The sequence below is a fragment of the Ursus maritimus genome, unplaced genomic scaffold, assembly GCF_017311325.1.
Source record: "Ursus maritimus isolate PB19 unplaced genomic scaffold, ASM1731132v1 scaffold_18, whole genome shotgun sequence".
Lineage (NCBI taxonomy): Eukaryota > Metazoa > Chordata > Mammalia > Carnivora > Ursidae > Ursus > Ursus maritimus.
The window spans coordinates 23,939,967-23,961,395 of record NW_024424230.1 but is presented as its reverse complement, the minus strand read 5'-3'; the positions used below and the strand labels follow the sequence as shown (position 1 = coordinate 23,961,395).

Sequence of the window (21,429 nt, the reverse complement as noted above, 5' to 3'; positions counted from 1 at the left end):
GTGTAGGTCAGTCGGTCACTATCCGTGCAGAGGGTACTGACCGGGCGGGCTTCCTGTGCCCTCCCACCCTCAGGGCCACAGGCTGGCTTACCGATGGCTCTGTCGGCTTGGGCACCCATTTCTGGTCAGTCGGCTGTGACCTGGGTCACGCGATACATAGCACAGAACTCCTGTAAGCACTTTTCCTCAAGAACGGCTGGCTTCACTGCTCAGGAAATGGCTTTACCTTAAGGTGTAAACCCGAGTCCCAGGAGGACTCACGTATCGCCCTCCCTAAGTGCTCCGGGTCATAACCAGGGATCGAGTTCACCATGAGGACTGTTTAATTTTCTGTTTTTTTAAATTAAGATATCATTGACATATAACAATATGAGTTTCAGGCGTACAACATCATGACTCAGTATTTGTACACATTGCACACGTGCCGTTCTTGTTCAGCTCTCCTTAGATTTCTTCAGTCCCTTGGCTGGGAACCAGTACTCCTGTAAATCCCACAGCACTCATGTCCGTGGGCATCTTCTTCATCATTTTGAAAAATGGCATAAATAGCACTGTCATGGGTTCGCCGTATCAGGTCCACGATGCACCCAGAATAATGTGACTGAAATGAGGGATAGCCGCGTATGTGTGGGAAGGCCTGGTTGGCCGTGCATGCTGGCCACTCCCGCTTCCTCAAATATTCCTTCACATACCCTTGGTTCACTTTAAGAACCCACTGTCACGACCCATTAAGTGAAGAGCTCAGTGAATTTTGACATATGTGTACATCTGTGTCACCACCACCCAGATAAAAATGGAGAACATTCCAGCACCCTAACGCACTCCCTCGTGTCCCTCTCAGGAGCTACTCCCTCCAGGGGTAACCACTGTTCTGACCTCTATCATCACGGATTAGTTTTGCCTATCTTTTGAACGTCATGTCAATGGAATTACAGAGTATGCATTGTTTGCGGTCTTTTTTCAAAAACATGCCTGTGAGATTCATCTGTGTCTCTCAGCAGTTTGTGTCATTGCTACGGACTTCTGTTGCACATATTATCTCCCCCGCCCACCCCACCCCCGCCATCTAGGCATGACCACCACTAGCATTTTAATGGAACAACGTATCATATATATATATAACATACATACATACATATACAAATACATATACATATATATTTTTTTTTTAAGATTTGGGAGAGGACGAGCACAGAGAGGGGGAGGGGCAGAGGGAGAGAATCTTCAAGCAGACTCCCCGCTGAGTGCAGAGCCTGCCGCAGGGTTCTACCCCACCACCCTGAGATCAGGACCTGAGGTGAAACCAGGGGTCAGATGCATAACCCACTGTGCCACCCAGGCACCCCTGCATGTGTATTTTAAAACCTAGTTATAAGGCAGTGTACAAGAGCTTACAGGTTTTTGTCTCTTTATAGTTAACATTTCTGGTTTTATGGGCATTTCACTTTTCACCCTCTACTGGAGGTAGACTTGTCCCGGAGAAAACTTGCTGGAGTCGCTTTACACCCATGTGGGCAGTTCTTCCTCCAATGTGTTCTGAAACTGTCATTTAGGAAGCTCAAAGGGGCTAAAGACGACTGTATCCTTCATAACTTGGCTTGTCCTCACTCGGCCATCATCCCTGCAGCCGGAGGTCTCGTTCTCTCCACTGACCATGTCCAGTGAGAACAGAGCAGTGGGTCCAGGCTCACGTCTGGCAGCTCACACCTGTGATGGACACACAGCAGCTGGGCAAATCCGCCCCTTGTCAGGCTCCAAGCTGTGTACCGGGACCCGAAAGAAGGCTGGGGAATGACCCGTGCGGACAGTCGGTCCATGACCAGGCTGGGGTGCTGCACAGCTTGCTCCTGCTCTCGGTATCAGCGTGTTCCCTCATTCTGTAGTTTCGGATTTTATCTCGTCTGATATCTAAAAGGCTCCTGAGAAACTACATATGTAGTTCAAAGCACAAGTCTGGCTTTTACTTCTGTCAGAGTTCCTTCTTTCTACAGCGGCTTCGGGCCTCTTGAATGTGTCTGCGCGCACCCTGTTGCATGAGTCCCCTTGGCTCTAACTTCCTGGAGCGCGGCGGACGGTGGGAGGGCGGATGTTGTGGCAGCTAGGCAGCCGGGGCCTTGTCTTCCACACCGGCCGTGTCCCCGAAGAGTTCCGCATCCGTCAGATGCTTGTTTCTTGACCGAGGCTCTCACACCAGAGGCGCTGGGGTATATAGGGGTCCAAGGCAGCATTCCTGTCCCCGGGGAAGCAAGGCTAGGGCCCAGGACACAGATCTCCCGTGCGTCTTTGCTCTGTCTCTGTGGCCCAGCTGTTCCCCACAGCCCTCAGGCCGCACTGGTTCCGGACCCATCAGCTGAGGGCGGGGAAGTGTGGCAGAATGCAAGCAGCTCCCTGCAGGCCCTGCTCTGGGGGCAGCCGGGGCCTCTGACATACATAGGGTCTGAGTGGAGAAGAGGAGCCCCGTGGGCTCCAAGTGTCTCCGAGGGTGAAGGGTGGGGAGTACCATGATTGCTGCCTGCTCTGCTGCTCCAGTCTCTGTCCCCAGCCGGTTCTCCCTGCACCCCCACCTCGCAGGGCCAGGGGCTGGGGCAAGGCCCGGAGTCTCAAGGGGGCTTGCCGGTACCAGCCCAGAGGAGGTAGAATACTGGACTCCCTGGCTCTGGGGCTTTGCTTCTGCTGTTCTCACTGCCGAGAGATAAAGGGCAGCGTCCTTGGCCACAGGGACTTCCAAATTCCTGCACTGGGACTGGCAATGGCCAGCAGGTGAGATTTTTGTCCCCCACCTGCAGTCTGAGGTTTCTGTACTGCCAGTTCTTCTCCCTCTATTCCCAGGAGGTCAGGAGGACCTGCCAGTGGCCAGCTTTGCTGAGAGAAGCATCTGTGAGATGCTGCTGAGAAAGGGACCAGGAGCACAGACCTGTGGTGCCACCTAGGGGACAAGTGTCCCTCGGCTCACGGCTGGTGCGCACAGACTCCTCACTGCAAATCAACCCAATTTCTAAAACCCAGGATTCACTTTACTGGGTTCAAGTCCTGCATCAGGCTCCCTGCACAGAGGGGAGTCTGCTCCTCCCCCTGCTCATGCTCTCTCTCTCTCAAATAAAAATCTAAGAAAAAAAAAGAATCGAGGTGAAGGGAAAGGGAGCCATTGTTCACTTCATAAAAATTATTTCAATTATTTCTCATTTATAAAGGCATTCCTTTTAGAGTATCTTTAAAAATGCTCCCAGCCTCCATTTTAAATTATAATTTAGTAAAAAATTTAGTTTTTTTCCCATGAAGGTAGAAGAGACGGCACTTATTATGTAGAGTGAGGAAAAACTAAAAGAACTGGATCAGTCTTCAGAAAGGCAACGCAGATATACTTGGTTTTATATATTACTCATTCTTATTTAAATTTTTCTTTGTCATGCAAATGAAAACCAAGGAGTGTCAATAGAAGGAAACCCCGTTCTTCCCTTATTTGCATCCCTCTAGGGTGGAGGCCAGTCATTCTTGATCAAGTCCCATTGAAATGCCCTAGACTTACTGATCTGGCGCCATCCCGTGCGGCAGACTCCTTCCCTCAAGTGCCCACTCGCATCTCTACTTGGATGCCTGAACCAAACTACTGAGCCGCCCCTGGCCTGCTCCGCCTGCAGCTCTCCCATCCCTGTGGCTAAGCAGCCCAGGAGTCATCCCGGACTCCTTTCCCTCCCAACCAACAGCTAAGCCAGGAGGAGATCTCAAATTTCCCTCTTCGGAATATAAGCAGAGTCTGGCAACTTCTCACGGCCCTTGCTGCTGGCTCGAGGTCTGAGACAGTGCTATTTCTTGGCCTGGATTACTGCGGTAGCATCCTGACTGGCCTCCCTGCTTCCCACGCTGTCCCTCTACAGTTCATTTCAGTAGGGCAGACCAAGGAGGCATCCTTCCTATAAGGTGATGTCTCTCCTTGACTCAAAAGCCTGCAGTGGGTCTGTTTTACTCAGAATAAAAGCCAAAGTCCCTACAGTGGCTTCTCAGGCCCCACATGATATGCATCCAGATGCTTCTCTGACTGATCTCCAACCCCTCTCCATCTTGCTCCCTCTGCTCCAGTCACACTGGCTCTTTGCACACCATGTGTACTTCTGCTTTGGGACCTACTCTTCTCCCAGGTATCTGCATGGCCAACAATCACCTCCTTTAAGGGTCTGCTCAACTGTCAGGACAGTGAGGTCTACCCTGACCAACTCCTTTATAATCTTCAAATCCAGTAATCAAACAGTATTTGCTCAGCTTTCTTGAACTTGAGGTGGACACTGACATGTACTTTGGTTAATTAAAAGTAGGGTGCCTCTATGTCCCAGTTTGCCTGGAATAGTCCTAGTTCACACTTCTTGCCCCAGAGTTGTAATAATAGCATCCTCTTCACTTCACAATAATAAATACATCATTTATTAGTATAGACTAAGTTCAGTAATTTGCTCCTTGGACATACATCTCAGAATGAATTATGAATATCACTTAACAAAGACTTAACAATTCAACTACACCAAAAAATAAATAATTCAACTTAAAAGATGGGAATAGGACTTTAAGTAAGACATTTCTTCAAAAAAGGTGTAGGAATGGCCAACACGCATGGGAAAAGATGCTCAACATCACTGATGAAGGAAATGCAACTCAAAACCACAGTGAGGTCCCCCTCACGCCCATGAGGATGGCTATTCTAACAAAAAACAGAAAAGAGCAAGTATCAGTGCAGGATTTGGAAAAATTGGAACCCCTTGTGCAAGGCTGGTGAGAGTGTAAAATGGTGCAGCCGCTATGGAAGACCGTTTGGCAAGTTCTAGAAATATTAGAGTTAGAGTTACCGTAGGATCCAGCAACTCCACTCTTGGGTACATGCCCATAAGAACTGAAAGCGGGGCCGTGAACAGATATTCTACCCCCCCCCCCCCTTGTTTACAGCAGCATTCTTCACACCAGCCAAGAGGCGGCAGCAACACAAGGTCCACGGATGGATGGAAGGATAAACTAACATGGTCCATACATACAATGGAATATTCTTCTTAGATAAGAAGGCAGTGCTGACACGTGATAGGACGTGGGCAAACCCCAAGGACACTGGGTGAGATAACCCAGGCACCAAAGGACAGCTCCTGTATGATTTGCTTTCTGTGAGGGGCCTAGAGTAGTCAGATTCTTAGCGGCAGAAAGAATGGTGCTTGCTGGGGTGGGGGGTGGGGGCAGGGAGGGGGGCTCGGGAGTCTGTGTGGTACGGGGGCAGAGTTTCAGCTCTGCAAGATGAAGAGTCCCGGAGATAGAGGCTACTGGCCATTGCACAATAGTGGGAATGTATTTAATGCCACTTAAAAATGGTTAAGATGGTAAATTTTATGATATGTGTATTTAACCTCAATTAAAGATTTTTAAAAATCCAAGAAATGACAGGAAAGGATCAGCTGAAGTTAAAGTGGTATTTATTCCATTTTCTTGCAATCATATTGTCTAAGGCATACGTGGTAATTATATGGCAGGAGAATACAATTTCTTTTAAGGCCTCTGTAGTTGGATTTTTTTTTTTTTAAGATTTTATTTATTTATTTGACAGAGACAGCCAGCGAGACAGGGAACACAAGCAGGGGACTGGGAGAAGAAGAAGCAGGCTTCTAGCGGAAGAGCCTGATGTGGGGCTTGATCCCAGAACACCGGGATCATGCCCTGAGCCGAAGGCAGACGCTTAACGACTGAGCCACCCAGGCGCCCCTGTAGTTGGATTTTTGTGCAGAAATACATCTTTGCCTCATTATCCCTTAATCACACTCAGCCACTTGCAGTAGAGGGCACATCTGATTTCGCAGCTACTCCGAAGGTCACCTGCTTTGCTGTGGCCTGGCCCAGCACAGTACCAGGGGGCCTCCCTGAGCCCCCTGCCCCTCAGGCCATGCTCTCAATGATAACGGCAATGCCTTGGCCACCTCCAATGCAGGCTGATCCAACAGCGTATTTTCCTCCCCGACGCCTAGAAGAGAAAGCAGTGGCTGAAATCTACTCAAATAAAAAACCAAGCTAATTAGAAAATTAATGAAACAGAATTAATAATGGTCACATCTGCATGACTCATCCTCATTCAGCTCCACGTCTCAATCTTCTCCCCAGTCCTCAGTATTGGTTTATAGTTACAACACAAGGAATTCAAGAAACTGAATTTTATTAAAAGAAAGTGGTAACACAGAAGAGAAAGGCTGGAACAGATCTAGAAGTTGAGGTGTGCTGTGAGAAAGGAGAGAGGCCACGAGGTCACAGGGATAAAGAGGAAGCTGACGAAGGAGGAGTGAGCAGGCAGCCTCTCTGATTTTTATATAGTTTCAGATTTTCGTGGCACCTCTAAGTAAGTGCGACAAGTGGAGTTTGCCCATGTGAAAGGGCAGATGATTCAGAAGCATTTCATGTCCCTTTCCTAAAAATTAGGCCCCTCTAGACCACAACGTGTTCTCGCTCCTCACTCTGAGAGAGAAGCACCTAGAACTTTCTGGTGCACATCACCCATTTCAACTCCATGAATTAGTAAACAAGGGGCGCCTAGGTGGCTCAGTTGAGTGGCTGCCTTCAGTTCAGCTCAAGATCCCAGGGTCCTGGGATCAAGCCCCATGTCGGACTCCCTGCTCAGTGGGGAACCTGCTTCTCCCTCTCCCTGCCGCTCCCCTTGCTTGTGCTCTCTCTCTCTCTCTCTGTCAAATAAATAAATAAAATCTTTACAAAATTTAAAAAAAAAAGAAAAAAATGAAATGAGTACCATTTACCTTAACCTAATAGGAGCCAGAGTGATTTTTTTGGCCTGACGTATTTGGTTTTGTTTGCTTCTTCCTAACAGAGCAAAATGGTCCAAAATACACAGTACCAGATGGAGGAGCTCTTGTATTAAAACTGAGAAGTATCAGCCGTGTAGAAGGGCTCCTCCTGGAACCCTAGCATGAGTGAAGGACAAACTTAGCTCAGACACAAACTAGCAGTTTGCTCAGGTTTCTTAAATGACAGCATCTAGCTCAGAATCCTCCCAATATTTTATTTGTTCTCCTGAAGAATTGCATCTCACTCCTGTAACTGCCACTAGTGTGTAAGCACACCACAGTGGCCTTGGTCAAGGTGTTGGTAGTGCTAACTGCTCTGCACCAGTGCTGGGCGGGGGGTGGAGGGGGTGGGGGTGGGGAGTGGGGGAGTGCAGTACTGGGGGTGGGGGACAGCGCTGGAGAGGGGCCAGACGCTCTGTGAGCATAAGGCAAACAGGAAGCGTGCACATCTCAAGCATAGAGCCACTGATTCAACTGAGTCCATCTATAACGTCAGCCGAAAAAGGACGCCGCCAGATAACTTGTTCCTGGTAAGCAGCAGTACAGGGGGATATGAGGAAGAATGAAAAATGTTGGACTGTTCTGAGGAAACCCAAATCCATGCATTTTTACCAAAGATGGCAAATATGAAGCGCAACAATTTCTAGCAAATACCTTAATTCGTGAACCAGATGCGCCGTAATTCTTGTGCCAGATCCTCCCAGGGGATGACCCAAAGCAATGGCTCCACCATTCACATTGGTTTTACTTGGGTCAAGACCCAAACTCTTCTCGACGGCTAAGTATTGAGGAGCAAAAGCTTCATTCACCTAAAAATAACCAAAACACAGATAAAGATCCTTGTTCATAAGCCGATTTTTAACTGAGAACTGTCCAGTCCTACTGATGACTAATTTTGCTCTTTTTTTCCTATTTAAACTACCTTACAATGTTATTTTATCTCACACTCTTTGTAAAGATATCAGGTTTGAAAATGAGTGTATTTACTAACTGATACTTGAAGTCAACTGTGTCCCTTGGAGAAAAGAAATCCTCAGCAATGTTCTAAGCAGATACCTAGTAGAGGCAGTGGGAAACGGCCCACAGGTTCTGGGGCCAGAGGGATGGCTCAAATCTTGCTGTATGCATGTTCTTTAAGCTCTTGACACTCGAGTAAAGTACTGTTACTTCAACAGTAAAATGTGACTGTAGTACATCCTAGGAGTTACTGTCCAAGGTAAATGAAGTCAAGTATTAAGTGTCTAGTGTATTATAGGTAAAACACTACCAATCATTCAGTAGATGGTTGCTACTATTATTATTACCCAGTACTACTAGCCATTCTTCCAAGATTAAACTGACACACAACCAAGAATAACCTTCAGAGTCAGATACCTAGAGGAATGGTTACCGTGCTGAAATATGGCAGATCTGGAAAGTAGCATATTGTATTTACTTAACAAGGTTGGCTATGAGAATTACCTTCCTTCAAGTTCATAGCACTATAGTTTCATGTGATATTAGCTAGAAAATTTTATAGGTAAGAAAACTGATTTTAAGAAAGGTAACTTTTACAGAGTTAAGATCAAAATCCAGCCTTGTGTTCTTTCCTACTATATTTTGTGTTTTTCAAGATGGTGTTTTGTTTGTCCTTAGGTCCTACATTAGTTTTCCATTTTATATGGTCATGTTTAAGGTGGTACTAAGAGACCTGGAATATGAACTAGTGAAACTAGGTTTTTGAACCATGGAAAAACTACCACGTGATCATCAGAAGTCCCACAGACAATCATATCAAAGTATTGAGAGCTATGTCCTTGAGTACATATATATCTATAAATGATTATGAACAGCTCTGAAGAGCTGACATAGTTAAACAGAATTTTAAGTGTGAAATCTAGAGTCAGAAATTCAGGGACATTATTTGCAAATATAAGTATGAATATTAAGCAGCCCCTCTGAGGCTTTAAGAATGGAAGAAGACATTTAAGGATAAGCTGTTTGTCTAAAACCATGGTTTCCTGGATGAGAAAAACCACACTGGAGATCACACATGTGCTGAGTGAGAAGGCCCTTCTCTACCAATTTAAATAGAGATTTCCTTTGTTGTATTAGTTATTTCCCAATGTCAAGCAGCATAGATGCTTAATTACCCAAAATTTTAACAGTCCCCAAACGTAAAATGTATATAATCCAGCTTTAAGTATTTTCTTTTCCACTCTTCCTTTTAATTGTGCTAAATGCTTAAGATGCCTTTGCTCTAAACTAACATTAAAAAAAAAAAAAAAACCACCATACTTATAATAAACTTAAGCTTTCTATACCAAAAATTATGACACCCCAAAACTAGCCACAACTATGGCGTAAAAGCCAAAGGTAAGTTTGGGGGAGGGGGAGTTTTAACTTGGGGAGAGGGCAAGAAACTTCTAGATCTGGCACCAGATATTCATTTTCTATTATGTCAAATCTTCTGCTTGTATTTTTTTCATTTTAATCCATAAAAGGTCAAAGTTATTTCTTTTTCAACCACCTTCTATAATATTCAATTCAATTCAACAAGCGCATTGGCAGTCTAAAATGCAATATTCTTCTAAGGTTGTTTTTTTTTTTTTTTTAAGATTTTGTTTATTTGAGAGAGAGAGCGCAAGCAGGGGAAGTGGCAGGCAGGAGAGGGGAAAGCAGGCTTCCCAACAGGGAGCCTGATGCGGGGCTTGATCCCAGGTCTCTGGGATCATGACCTGAGCAGATAGCAGACACAATCAACTGAGCCACCCAGGTGCCCCAAGGTTCTAAGAAGTTTCCAGGAATTCATATTTTAGTAGGAGAAATCAAGCTGCTTTAATTATTTGAATATACATAGAGCACCTTAATCAGGTAGAGGAAAGTACCAACCCAAAGCACATAAGGAAAGTAACGCTTTGACGCACATTATCTGGAAAGGCTAATACGTGGAAACAAGAAAGCTATAAAACACCAAAATAAAGCCATTTATGCTATAGACACTGGTGATTCATTCATGTAAAACAGTGTAACACGTACCTCTACCAAATCCATGTCCTTAAGACTCTGTCCTGTTTTTTTCAGTGCCCCATTGATAGCAGGGACAGGACCTATACAAGAACAAAATCAGTTTCATCTTAAGTATTAAATTTCTCCTTCTTTACTAAACAAGGAAGGAAGATCATGTAATGTTATTAGTAGCCACAAATCTTACTACCTTGATAACATTATTCAATGATGTGACAATAAAAAAAACCAGAAAACAGAACCAAAGTGAAAAGCTGGTTGTGCAAAACTGTAAATGAGAGGCTCACATGGAAAGTTCTCCCAGAAATGTCTTTAAGAGTTCAGACATCTAGGGCGCCTGGGTGGTTCCCTTGGTTAAGCATATGCCTTCTGCTCAGGTCATTAATCCTAGGGTCCTGGACTTGAGCCCCGAGTTAACCCCCTGCCCCCGCTGGTGCTTGTGCTCTCCTTCTCTTGCTCTCTCTCAGATAAATAAATAAAATCTTAAAAACAAAACAAGAGTTCAGACAGTCAAAGGAGTCCTCTATGGGGTTTTGCAGTCATTTACAGATCATGCTTCATACCAAACATCAAAGCAGACAAATCACGTGCATTCCTAGTAGAGAAGTGACTGCGGCCACTCCCTGAATTTTCAGGCCCATTTGGACAAAAGGCAAAAACAGCAGCAGCATCTCCACGCGGGCACAGCAAGACAGGAAGCCACAATGCACTTTAGGGAAAAGATAGCTGAAGCCAAGAAGTGTTTATAATGCCACCAGCAGAGATTTTAAACAAAACAAAACCCCCACTGCAGAAATGCAAATCTACCTAGTAAGACTTCTGAAACTTTAGCTCCCAGATCACTGATGATCACCAATAACAGTTTAATGCTGCTCGTAATTTTTAAGTATACTGATATTTTTTCCCAAAAGAGACTACTTCACTATCTATTCTTAGAGAATGAAATTGCCATAAATGTCTAAAAAGAAATATGTGGTATGTTCTATTACATTTAAGTAGTCAAATATTCTGCAGTAAATTTCATAAACATGCCTAAGGTAAAATGGGAGATCAGTCTTTACAAGAAAAGCATAATGCAATCTAAAGACAACGGAATTTTTGTCACCTAGTTAAAATGTTCTTTAGACAACAGTCGGCCTACTGGTCAAGGACATCCAGTTAGCACTTTTCAGTCTCGCTACCGATTTAACATAGAATCTAGTTCCAGACTCTCTTTGTTATGTCTATGGCACAAAAATAGGATAGACAGTCAACACTAGAGCATCAGGTGGCCAGCATGGTCAGGGGATGGAGTATCCTACAGGGCCCAATGACACACAGAACGAGAAGCTGACTCAACACACCTCCTTGTCTTCAAATCCATGGTAAGCATGACTCAGTGCATTCCTGCTAACTTAGTTACAGTCAACTGTTAGGCTGGGCCACAACCTGATTTCCTAAGGATTGTTCCCGTAACACTGTTATTTACTGGGACTCAGAAAGTTACACTATTCATGCTGGGGAAAGGAGACCTCATTTTTGCCCTACCACTAATAGCTGTGTGACCTTGGGCACCTTTTTTTGGGCTATGAGCTTCTCATCAGAAGTGCTTTGAACTGGTTCTTAACTTTCTTTTTAACCACTGGAGTCCTTTCCACAAGTAAAGCCCAATAAAAGATAAAACCAGAGCTGCTACAGCTGCAAAGGTTCAAAGCTTCCCCCCACCGCTGCCGCCACTGAGGATTTCCAGGGAGTGCTGACCTTCCATACGTGTCCTTCCTGGGAGCCATTACTAGTCTCAAGTCCTGGCTTTCCCCCGTTTTCTGGGTCAGCAGCTACTCTTGCAAGGTTAAGGACTGCTTAATGTTGGATAACTATAAACCGAGGACACTATTCTTAGAAATCGGACTGATGTATCAATCCCCACTCTCAATAACCACTCTCCCTTATTTATTCATTTGGGGCACTCCATGTAGTTACCTGTTTAATCCCATACAACTGACAGACAGCTGTCTGGTTGAAGGGACATCTGACGCTGGGACATTTGGCATTTATGGCTCTGTTCAAGCCCTGAGGAAAAAAGCAATCCCCCTACAATGGTATTCATTGTACTATAAGGCCAACTTCCAGACCCTGGAAGAGAAGGAAGGAAAACTACATTTTCTTCACTATGTTAATGTATCAGAATCTATTCAATGAGGTTAAACTGAAAAAGAACCAAAAAATAACTACCTACCTATATCAGATGAATTTGATTAATCATCAAAACGATGCAGGTACACTTAAAAAAACCCATACTCCCCAGGCTCCACCCTAGAGCTACTGAAACGAAATCTTTTGGGGTGGGGTTATAGGTAGATTTTGATGATCATTTGGGGTCTGGGAAATCACTATTCCAGACACTGAGGTGAGAAATGCCATACCAATATACAGAGGTTTAATTTTAAGCTACCTTCCATCTCTAAAACAAAAGCGGTGTTTTGCTGATAGTGAGTAGCTAAAAGCTAGTAAGCTTTTAAGCCTGAAACACAGAAAAAATTCACTTTTAATGGATGGTTACATAGCTTGCAGTTTTGGTTAAAGTAATTTGAAACACAGTGAAGGCGACAAAATATGGACATGCCAGCAAATATGGCTGGGTATTAACTTAGTTCCAAATGAGCACAAGTGGTATTACTTGAGAACCTTGAGGCGAACACTGAAGGATCTCTGAGAATTCAGCTCAGCAACAGGTTATCTCCCATTTACCTTGGGACCTACTTTCAAACCCAATTAGTTAGCTGGAAAAGGCCTACCTAAGCTCATAGAAAAATCTCTGGACCCACCGAGAATCTGAATCTAGCTGTAGGGTAGGCTTTTCTTCGGGGTATGAGGGCACAGGCGGGATATTACAAAGCCTCCAGGCACTAATATTTTTGTAAGTGAGGCTCTTCATCGATTCTGTTTCCTGGAGAATGATGACAGAAATTATTAAAATTCAGTGTCATCTGAGGTTCCTAGGAGTGCATCCAGCAAAAAGGTCTTTGTTCTCTTCTAATCCATATTTTCAAACCAAGAAAGAGTACACCACTGGCCCCTGAACAACGCAAGTTTGAACTGAGCAGGTCCACTTACATGCAGATTTTCTTGATAAATACAGTGCAATACTATAAATGTATTTTCTTACAGTTTTTTTTTAAGATTTAGTTATTTGTCAGAGAGAGAGAGTGCACAAGCAGGGGGAACAGCAGGCAGAGGGAGAAACAGGCTCCCTGTTGAGCAAGGACCCCAATGTAGGACTCGAACCCAGGACCCCAGGATCAAGACCTTAGCTGAAGGCAGATGCTCAACCGACTGAGCCACCCAGGCACCCCTTCTTATAGCTTTCTTAATAACATTTCCTTTTCTCTAATTTACCGTAAGAATACAGTGTATACTACGTATAACATACAAAATACGTGTTAAAAGCTTATGTTATGGGTAAGGCTTCTGGGGAAGTAGGCTATTAGGACTTACATTTTGGGGGAAGCAGCAGGTATACTTGGATTTCGACTGTGTGACAGTTGGCAACCCTACCCCCACACTGTTCAAGGGTCAACTATACACATTTGTAGGGAGTTCTCCTGCTCATCTTTGCCAGTCAGTATACACTATAATTCATTTTCCTATTAAGCTACAGCTGTGCCAGGTGGTTGTGACTTTGACTTCTGAGACAACACGGTGAGAAGAGCACTTGAATTAGAGAGGCCTGGTTCCCATCCTGGCTCCATCACTTACCAATCTGGAACTTGACAAGGCAACCTCCCCAAGCCTCCATTTCCTCCCTCACAAAGGGGTTGTGGGAAGAGGAAATGAGACACACCAGCGACCACATGCAGAACACCCAGCATTCAGTCATCTCCGATTGGCCCTGGGATCTCTCCTTGCCTATTCTCTCATCTGGTCAGCACCTTGTAACTCTTCTCTGTTACACGCTGGGGGCCAGTTTTAAATATCTCAAATGGACACTGAGACGTGATTACTGCCCACGAGCAGCTTACACAGTCCTGGGTTTTCCTATTGCGCCCAGCAAAGGTATTCATAAAAATGAGTCGTGTAAGTGATTACTAATCTCCTTTTCTCCATAAGTGACCTTGATTTGGCTACTGTTTCAGGTATCTGAATGCCAAAGACTTCTCTCCAGAAACATAACACAACCAGTTTGTGTCACTACAAACTTACCAATACCCATGATAGAGGGATCACATCCAGACACAAAATAGCCCACAATCCTTGCCAGTGGTGTGAAGTTGTGTTTCTTAACAGCTTCTTCACTAGCAATGATAACCACTCCAGCACCATCAGATACCCCCTTGGAAACAAAAACAGAAAATTAACTAGAGGGCAAAAGGACCCAGTTCATCAAGGACTGAACTAATGGAGCAGAGTCAGGACTGGGGCGACAGGAAGCACCAGCACCAGTCTGGGTGATAACCAGTGCTGGCAGGACTCTGGGGGATCACATGTTGTTTTAGGCACAGAACCCACCCTCACCAAGGGAACACCGGAAACCACGTCCAGGAAAAGCATATGTCCATATGTGGGGAGATGTAAGAAAGCTGAGGAGTTGTAGACATCAGACAAAACAAACCAGCACACCAACCCATGAAAACTGAAATCATAACCAAGCAGATTTCCTTCTAGATTCTTCGTAATACTGTGAAAAGACTACGAAACTAGAAGAGTATTATATGAGAGTTGGAATATTTTGTTTGGGACTATGAAAACCCCAATGAACAGAATATGAACACTGCCAGTTTAAGCTACAGAGCTGAAGATTAGCATGGGAAGTGTCCAAAAGATACCACACGACTAACTTTGCACTGAGACTAACTTTGCACTGAGCGCATCAGCAGGAGTCCAAAATGATCTGTGGTGCCACCTACCGAGGCGTTCCCTGCAGTCACGGTTCCTTCTTTCTTGAACACTGGGGGCAGTTTATGTAACTGCTCCAGGGTCGTCTGGGGCCGGGCATGCTCGTCCACCTGCATTGTCTGTTTCCCCTTCTTCGTCTTCACCTCAATTGGTGCCATCTCATTATTAAAGTAGCCAGCATCATTAGCTGAAATAGGAGGACCATCGTAAGAATGGGGGAAAAAGAAGATACAAGAAACGAAATCAAACACATCCTTCAATTTAATTTCTACTCTACCCTTTCCTCACAGCCTACTTTAATATAAGTCTTTGTTCCATGTACAACTTACGCTGCCTCTTGGAGAATTTAATATACTGCCATGAACCTATGCAAATGCATTCTGCATCTTTTTAAAATTATAATTTTGATCTTTTTTTACTACAATTTTTTTTTTACAAGGTATTGCTAGACTATTAGCAGTCCTTGTCTGTTAGTTACAGATTTAATAGCACTAAATAACTTTAATGTCTCATTTAAACTTCTCTGGGTGAGATAAGTAATTTAAACGTTACCAAGTTGTACAATAATAACGTACACTTAAAATTTTCTTAAGGGGGTAGAGTTTATGTTAAATGTCTTTACCACAGTAAGAAAAAAGAAGTTGTCTCTAAAAGAATAATTACCGATCTAGGTCACCAAGTAATCTATGACTGAAATTTAATGACAAACCGAAGAAATTTAAAGCAAACCGAAGAAATTCTATGAACGATTACGGACATAGTTCTAAGTGAAACAGCTGACCTACCTCCACCTCCACTGACTAGAATGGACTACAGTAACCTACCACTTCAAAAACAGGATACGCCAGGAGTGAGACCACCTTACTCCTGATATCCCTTTACAGCAGGCTACACACTTCCCTTATTTGGTTTTCACAAGAACTCTTAGGGGAAAAGGGGAGGCAAATCTTTTTTATTTCTATTGTACAGATGCCCAGTGAATAAATGACTTGGCTGAGGTCAGATAACTTGCATGTGGCCAAGGTACAAAGAGAACTGATGCCTCCTGGCCTCTGGACCAGCACCCTCCCACTTTAAATGTGTAACTGAAAAACACAGAGGATGAGCTGGCTGGCATCGGCTGCATCCCACTTCTCCCTCTGAAATGCTAAGATGGACTTTATTCTCACTATGCCAAGTATTTAACACCCCTATAGAAGCGTTATTGCTCATTTATAATAGTTTAATTTAAAAAATCTTTTTCAGGGCTCCTCGGTGGCTCGGTCGGTTGGGTATCTGCCTTCGGCTCTGGTCACTGGGATCAAGTCCCGTATCAGGCTCTGTGCTCGGCGGGGAGCTTGCTTCTCCCTCTCCCTCTGCCCCTCCTCCCTGCTCGTGGTCTCTCTCAAATAAATTAATTAATTTAAAATCCTTAAAAAATAAATAAATAAAAAATAAAAAATCTTTTTCAGGAGACTAACAAATGTCTTCAACTCACCACACTGTCATGTTGCCCACTTTGGACTGGTCTGGCAGTAGTGGGGAGTGTTACCCCAAGGGCACTGGAGCTCTGGCTATGGACAGTTCTGAGTCTTCGAGTCAGGGTGCAATGATTCTCAATTAGGAATGGGAGGAGGAAGGCACAAAAGAATACCCAGTGGGTCCTTTCAAACACAGCATCCCTTCCTTGTGAACAGGACATGCCGCACAGAGAACACCCTCTCTGTCCCAGCAGCCCCCATGAGCCGTCGTCTCTCACAGCGTATCAGAGCCCTCAGAGTAGAGTGTTCTACTGACATCAGAACCAGTTCAGGACAAAATTCAAGTGGCCAGATAACGGTCAATTAACAATGCCACTTTTTAAGTAGCATTACTATATTTCAAAAGAGAAATTTCTGGTTAATTTTGCAATCATTAAGAGAATATCTACTCATCTAAAAACAAAGGAATGACAAAAAAATGTGATTTTTCAAAAGGTATAATTTTAAACAAATATTATTATATGAATATTATCATCTGAAAACGACAAAAATCTTCTCTATTTTTTAGACCGAGGTATAACTGACATACATTATATTAGTTTCAGGTATGCAACACAATGATTTGATATTTGTGTATACAGGATTGCAAAATGATCACCACTTAAGTCTAGTAACATTTGTCTCCATACATAGCTGCACAAATTTTTTTTCTTGTGATGAGAACTTTTAGGATCTACTCTACTGTGACTTCAAATACGTGCTACAGTGTTATTAACTATGGTCGCCATGCTGCACATTATATCCCCGGGACTTAGCTTAAAACCTTTATTTTAGGACTTACTTTATTTTATCACCTTTGACTCCCTCCACCCATCTCACCCACCCCCCTCCCTAGTTTTCTTCTGTAGGTATTTCTAACATCCAATCTCACTGACCAGCTTTCCACCTTTGCTGTGACTGGAGGGCATACTTGTCACAGTCTTCTCTGCTTATATTATGTTTTGCAGCAAGATTCTCTGCAGTGATTCCCATGGGGAGTCGGATATGCTCATCTGTTAATCCTGACCACAAAGCATCTTCCATCTATTAACAGACATGAATAATAAAGTGATTCGTTAAAGCATATCTTCTGATGTGGTCCATATATACAATGGAATATCACTCAGCCATCAGAAAGAACGATTACCCATTTGCAGCAACATGGACAGGACTGGAGGAGATTATGCTAAGTGAAATAAGTCAAGCAGAGAAAGACAATTATGTGGTTTCACTCATTTATGGAACATAAGAAATAGGAAGATCGGTAGGAAAAGGAAGGGAAGAATGAAGGGGGGGTAAACAGAAGGGGGAATGAACCATGAGAGACTATGGACTCTGGGAAACAAACTGAGGGCTTCAGAGGGGAGGGGGGTGGGGGGACTGGGATAGACCGGTGATGGTTATTAAGGAGGGCACGTATTGCATGGAGCACTAGGTGTTATACGCAAATAATGAATCATGGAACACTACATCAAAAACTAAGGGTGTACTGTATGGTGACTAACATAATAAATTATTAAAAAAATAAAATAGAGCATATCTTCTGAAAGTAATATGCCGTAGTATCTTTACATTTAAATAATTAATAGTTCCAATCAATGAAAGTAAAATTAGATTTTCTGATAGCATTTACTATTACTACTATTCATCTTTGGTTCTGGGACATTTTTAAAAACACCCAATGCCATAAGCAAATGCACACATTCTCCTCTCTCTCTATCTGTAGGGCTCTAAAGAGAGACGATAGTGCTAAATGTGCAGGGAAAGGACACAGGAAGTTATCCTACAATCAGAAACGAAACCCCGAAGGCTACATTTGGTAAGAAACCAAACGCCGGGTCCTCATGCAACGTTTTCCTGTAGCCACCTCTGTGAACCACCGCTGTCCAGGAAGAGTGTGCCTGAGCTCCTTCAGGGACAGGAACAGCCGGTTCCGTCAGCTACTGTGAGGTGGAAGGGAAGCCAGCACTGGCTCCTTGAGGAACAGAAAAGTTGTTACTTACTATCCAGTGAGTGAGTCTTGGTAAGTATGCCCTTTGCGTGTCTTCTCCACTGCCTCCTCACCTTTGAGTCACTGACCTATCTCTTCCACGTGTTCTCATATATACTTGGTGTCCAAAATACTATCTCGTATTTTCTAAGTCTTATTCTTTCCAAATTTCAAAAAGGCTAGGGGACGAACTGGGTGAACAGTGTAAACCAGTCATTGCCTGTTGGAAAATGCTAACAGACAATGTCATTAGCCCTTTCACATGGGAGGGACAGCACACTAGCGTTCTATTATCAGTACCGTCATTCCCTTGCCGTAGCTCTCAAAGATGTCAAGATCAGTTTTCATCTGACTGATTTAGGACAGTATCATCTGTATTCAAAGAGAATGTTTTTTAAAAAAATTTAAAAACAAAACAAAACAAGACGAGAACATTTTCTGTGATGAAGAAATATCTATTTAATGGAGATTGCTCCAGTAATAAAACTTCCATAAATCATGGTAAAGATTTAATTACCTGGTTTGCCATTTATTCAGTAGAGAAATTAATTACTTTAACCTCTGCCTATCTTTTTGATCTGCCTCTTCACTTCCTCTGTCTCCCCAGGTATTAATTCCTCTCCCTGGGGAGAGGCGTGCTGAGATAAAGTCTATGTGGATTTTAAAATGTGGGTTAAAATGTTAAAACTAAAAACCAAACTGGGGTTTTGAAATATCTTACAAATTTCAAATCATTCGTATCTTGTCAATCCCCTATTAACGAAATTTGTTTTCTCTCTCCCAAAATGGTGTTATTGCAATTATTAGCATAATAGCACAACAATATTTAAACATTTGAATGGTTCCAACCTTGAGATCTGATCCAAACTTGGTTCCAAAACGTATGTTTCTGACACAGTAGGGAGACTGGCTCATGCTTTCAGTTCCTCCGCACAAGACAACTTCAGCATCTTTAACACAAATCTCCTGTTTGAAAACAAATGAGCAACAACAACCAAAAACCTTTTACTGTGGCAGAGGTACATATTAAGCAGTAAACTAATGGTAAATTTAGAGATTTACAGTCTCAGAAGGAAACAGCTGTCAAGTGATTGTAAAGCAAACGCCACAGCATCCATTCCCAAGAGACAAGGGGACAAAAACCTAACAGAGTTCAATCGTGTGCACAAAAGTGACAAATTCTACCTACGTTTTGGCAAGGAATGATAATTCTTACCCTCAATATAAATCTTGAAAATCAGCAAGAGGTATTAATGCTTGGCATAATATACAGATTGTTAGCTGATGATAAAGAATAAATCCTTTAAAAAGACAGAAGTAGAATTTATCCCATTAATGGAGGAGTCTGAAGCAGACCACAGACTTCCAAGAACTGGGTTAACTGAGGAGGTTCATAAAAAGAGACCCATTTCATCCTTCTAACGCTTTCCACTATTTGCATTTCTCAGAAAAGCAGCAAGTAACAAGCTTCCAGAGCCCAGTGTTCACAGTGACTGCTAGGAAAATCAGGACCACTGTTTCAGATATATCGTTATAGAAATAAATTAACATGAAAATGATTTATTCATTACCATATGTCCATGTCCTTCATTCTGTAAAAAAAAAAATTAAGACCTGGACAAATAAAATTGGATTTCACTGTATCCCTTTTCCCTGTACTCAAGGGAACAAATGTATTTGCCCAAGTATCCATCCCTTAAAAAGGAATACATTTCTTATCATCCCCTAAATCCTTCAACTCTCTTCCTAGCCTTATAGTCTTTATTCAGTGTTCCACACTGCCACACAGGGAACTCTCAGACCTGGGTTCAAGTTCTGCCTCTATGACTTAGTAACCTTACTGGTCTGTTTCCTTGCCTGTTAAATGGGAATAGTGATAGTTCTTGCCTCACTGGATAGTTGTGAAGATTAAGTGAGATACTGAATGTAAATCTAGCATAGGTCAGGTACATAGGAAGCACTCGATAAAAATGACAGTCATTATTAACTTCAAAAAAAACTGTGATAAAATATACGTAACTAAAAATTTACCATTGTAACCAATTTTAAGTGTACAGTTCATTAAGTACATTCACATTGTTGTGTGACCATCCACCGCTCATCTCCAGACATCATCTCGGCTTTGCAAGGTGAAGCTCAGTACCCATTAAACACGAACTCCTCATTCTCTCCTCCCCCAGCCCCAGCAACCACCATCCTACTTTCTGTCTCCATGAATCTGACTACTCGTGTAAATGAAATCGTACAGTACTTGTCCTTCTGTGACTCACTTATTCCATTTAACATGTCTTCAAAGATCTGTGAATAGCTTTTAAGAAACTATTTTCTTGGGGCGCCTGGGTGGCACAGCGGCTCAGGGCGTGATCCCAGCGTTATGGGATCAAGCCCCACATCAGGCTCTTCCGCTAGGAGCCTGCTTCTTCCTCTCCCACTCCCCCTGCTTGTGTTCCCTCTCTTGCTGGCTGTCTCTATCTCTGTCGAATAAATAAAATCTTAAAAAAAAAAAAAAGAAACTATTTTCTTCCTGTGAATACTTTTCCAAGAAAAATCAAATACTGACCTTTCCTAATAAAGCACTATAGAACAAAAACCTACAGTGTTTTATTGAAGTGGGGGCATTTCCTCCTACAGCTTTTAACATATTTTCAGAGCAGTAAAACGTTGCCCATACCTGACATCCACTCACAATGGACTGGAAACCAGAGCCGCAAAGTCTGTTAACAGTGAGAGCTGGGATCTCTTTTGGGACTCCCACACGCAAACCAACATGCCGGGCCAAATAGGCAGCATCTGAGGAACTCTGGAATAGAGGGGAAAAGAAAAAGAGTGTCCTCTATAAATCTTAGCAATAAGGAGAAGGACAAAATACAGGGAAATTTTGGCAATCTATTAAAAATGATAAACTATATGGCTCTAAGGTAGGACACAATGCATATAGGCACAGCATATATTTTATGTAATACACACGTTTATCATTTGAATAAAAACTATAATTTGGTTAGTTGGTTTTTAAACATCCGAAGTACGAGAAAATCCTTATATTAAGTCTTCAACACAAGACAGAAATGTGTAACAATGAGAACTGTTTAAAAATAGAATGGGCTATCTTAAAATAGTACGTTCCTTAACAGAGAAAGTATCCAAAGCTGAAGTTCTCAACCTTGGCTGCACACTGAAGTAACCAGGAAAGCTTGATGAACATACGAATGCTCGAGTCTAACCAAACCAATTAAACCAGAAAGGTGCA

General features: G+C 43.1%; 1 protein-coding gene across 2 annotated transcripts in view; it reads right to left on the bottom strand.

Annotated features, from left to right (window-relative positions):
* Window positions 1-5,427: 5,427 nt before the first annotated feature.
* Window positions 5,428-21,429, bottom strand: part of ACAA2 (acetyl-CoA acyltransferase 2) — a 33,213-nt gene continuing 17,211 nt past the window's right edge. The window contains exons 3-10 of one of the 2 annotated variants that reach the window (XM_008691927.2): window positions 20,854-20,982; window positions 19,032-19,148; window positions 17,089-17,236; window positions 14,705-14,880; window positions 14,001-14,130; window positions 9,834-9,904; window positions 7,470-7,624; window positions 5,428-5,986 (exon numbers count right to left, since the gene is read on the bottom strand). In XM_008691927.2, the coding sequence (XP_008690149.1) occupies window positions 5,902-5,986; window positions 7,470-7,624; window positions 9,834-9,904; window positions 14,001-14,130; window positions 14,705-14,880; window positions 17,089-17,236; window positions 19,032-19,148; window positions 20,854-20,982 (1,011 nt within the window). In that variant the 3' untranslated portion in view covers window positions 5,428-5,901. The remainder of the gene's footprint in view (window positions 5,987-7,469; window positions 7,625-9,833; window positions 9,905-14,000; window positions 14,131-14,704; window positions 14,881-17,088; window positions 17,237-19,031; window positions 19,149-20,853; window positions 20,983-21,429) is intronic. The other variant, XM_008691936.2, reaches the window with a different exon arrangement.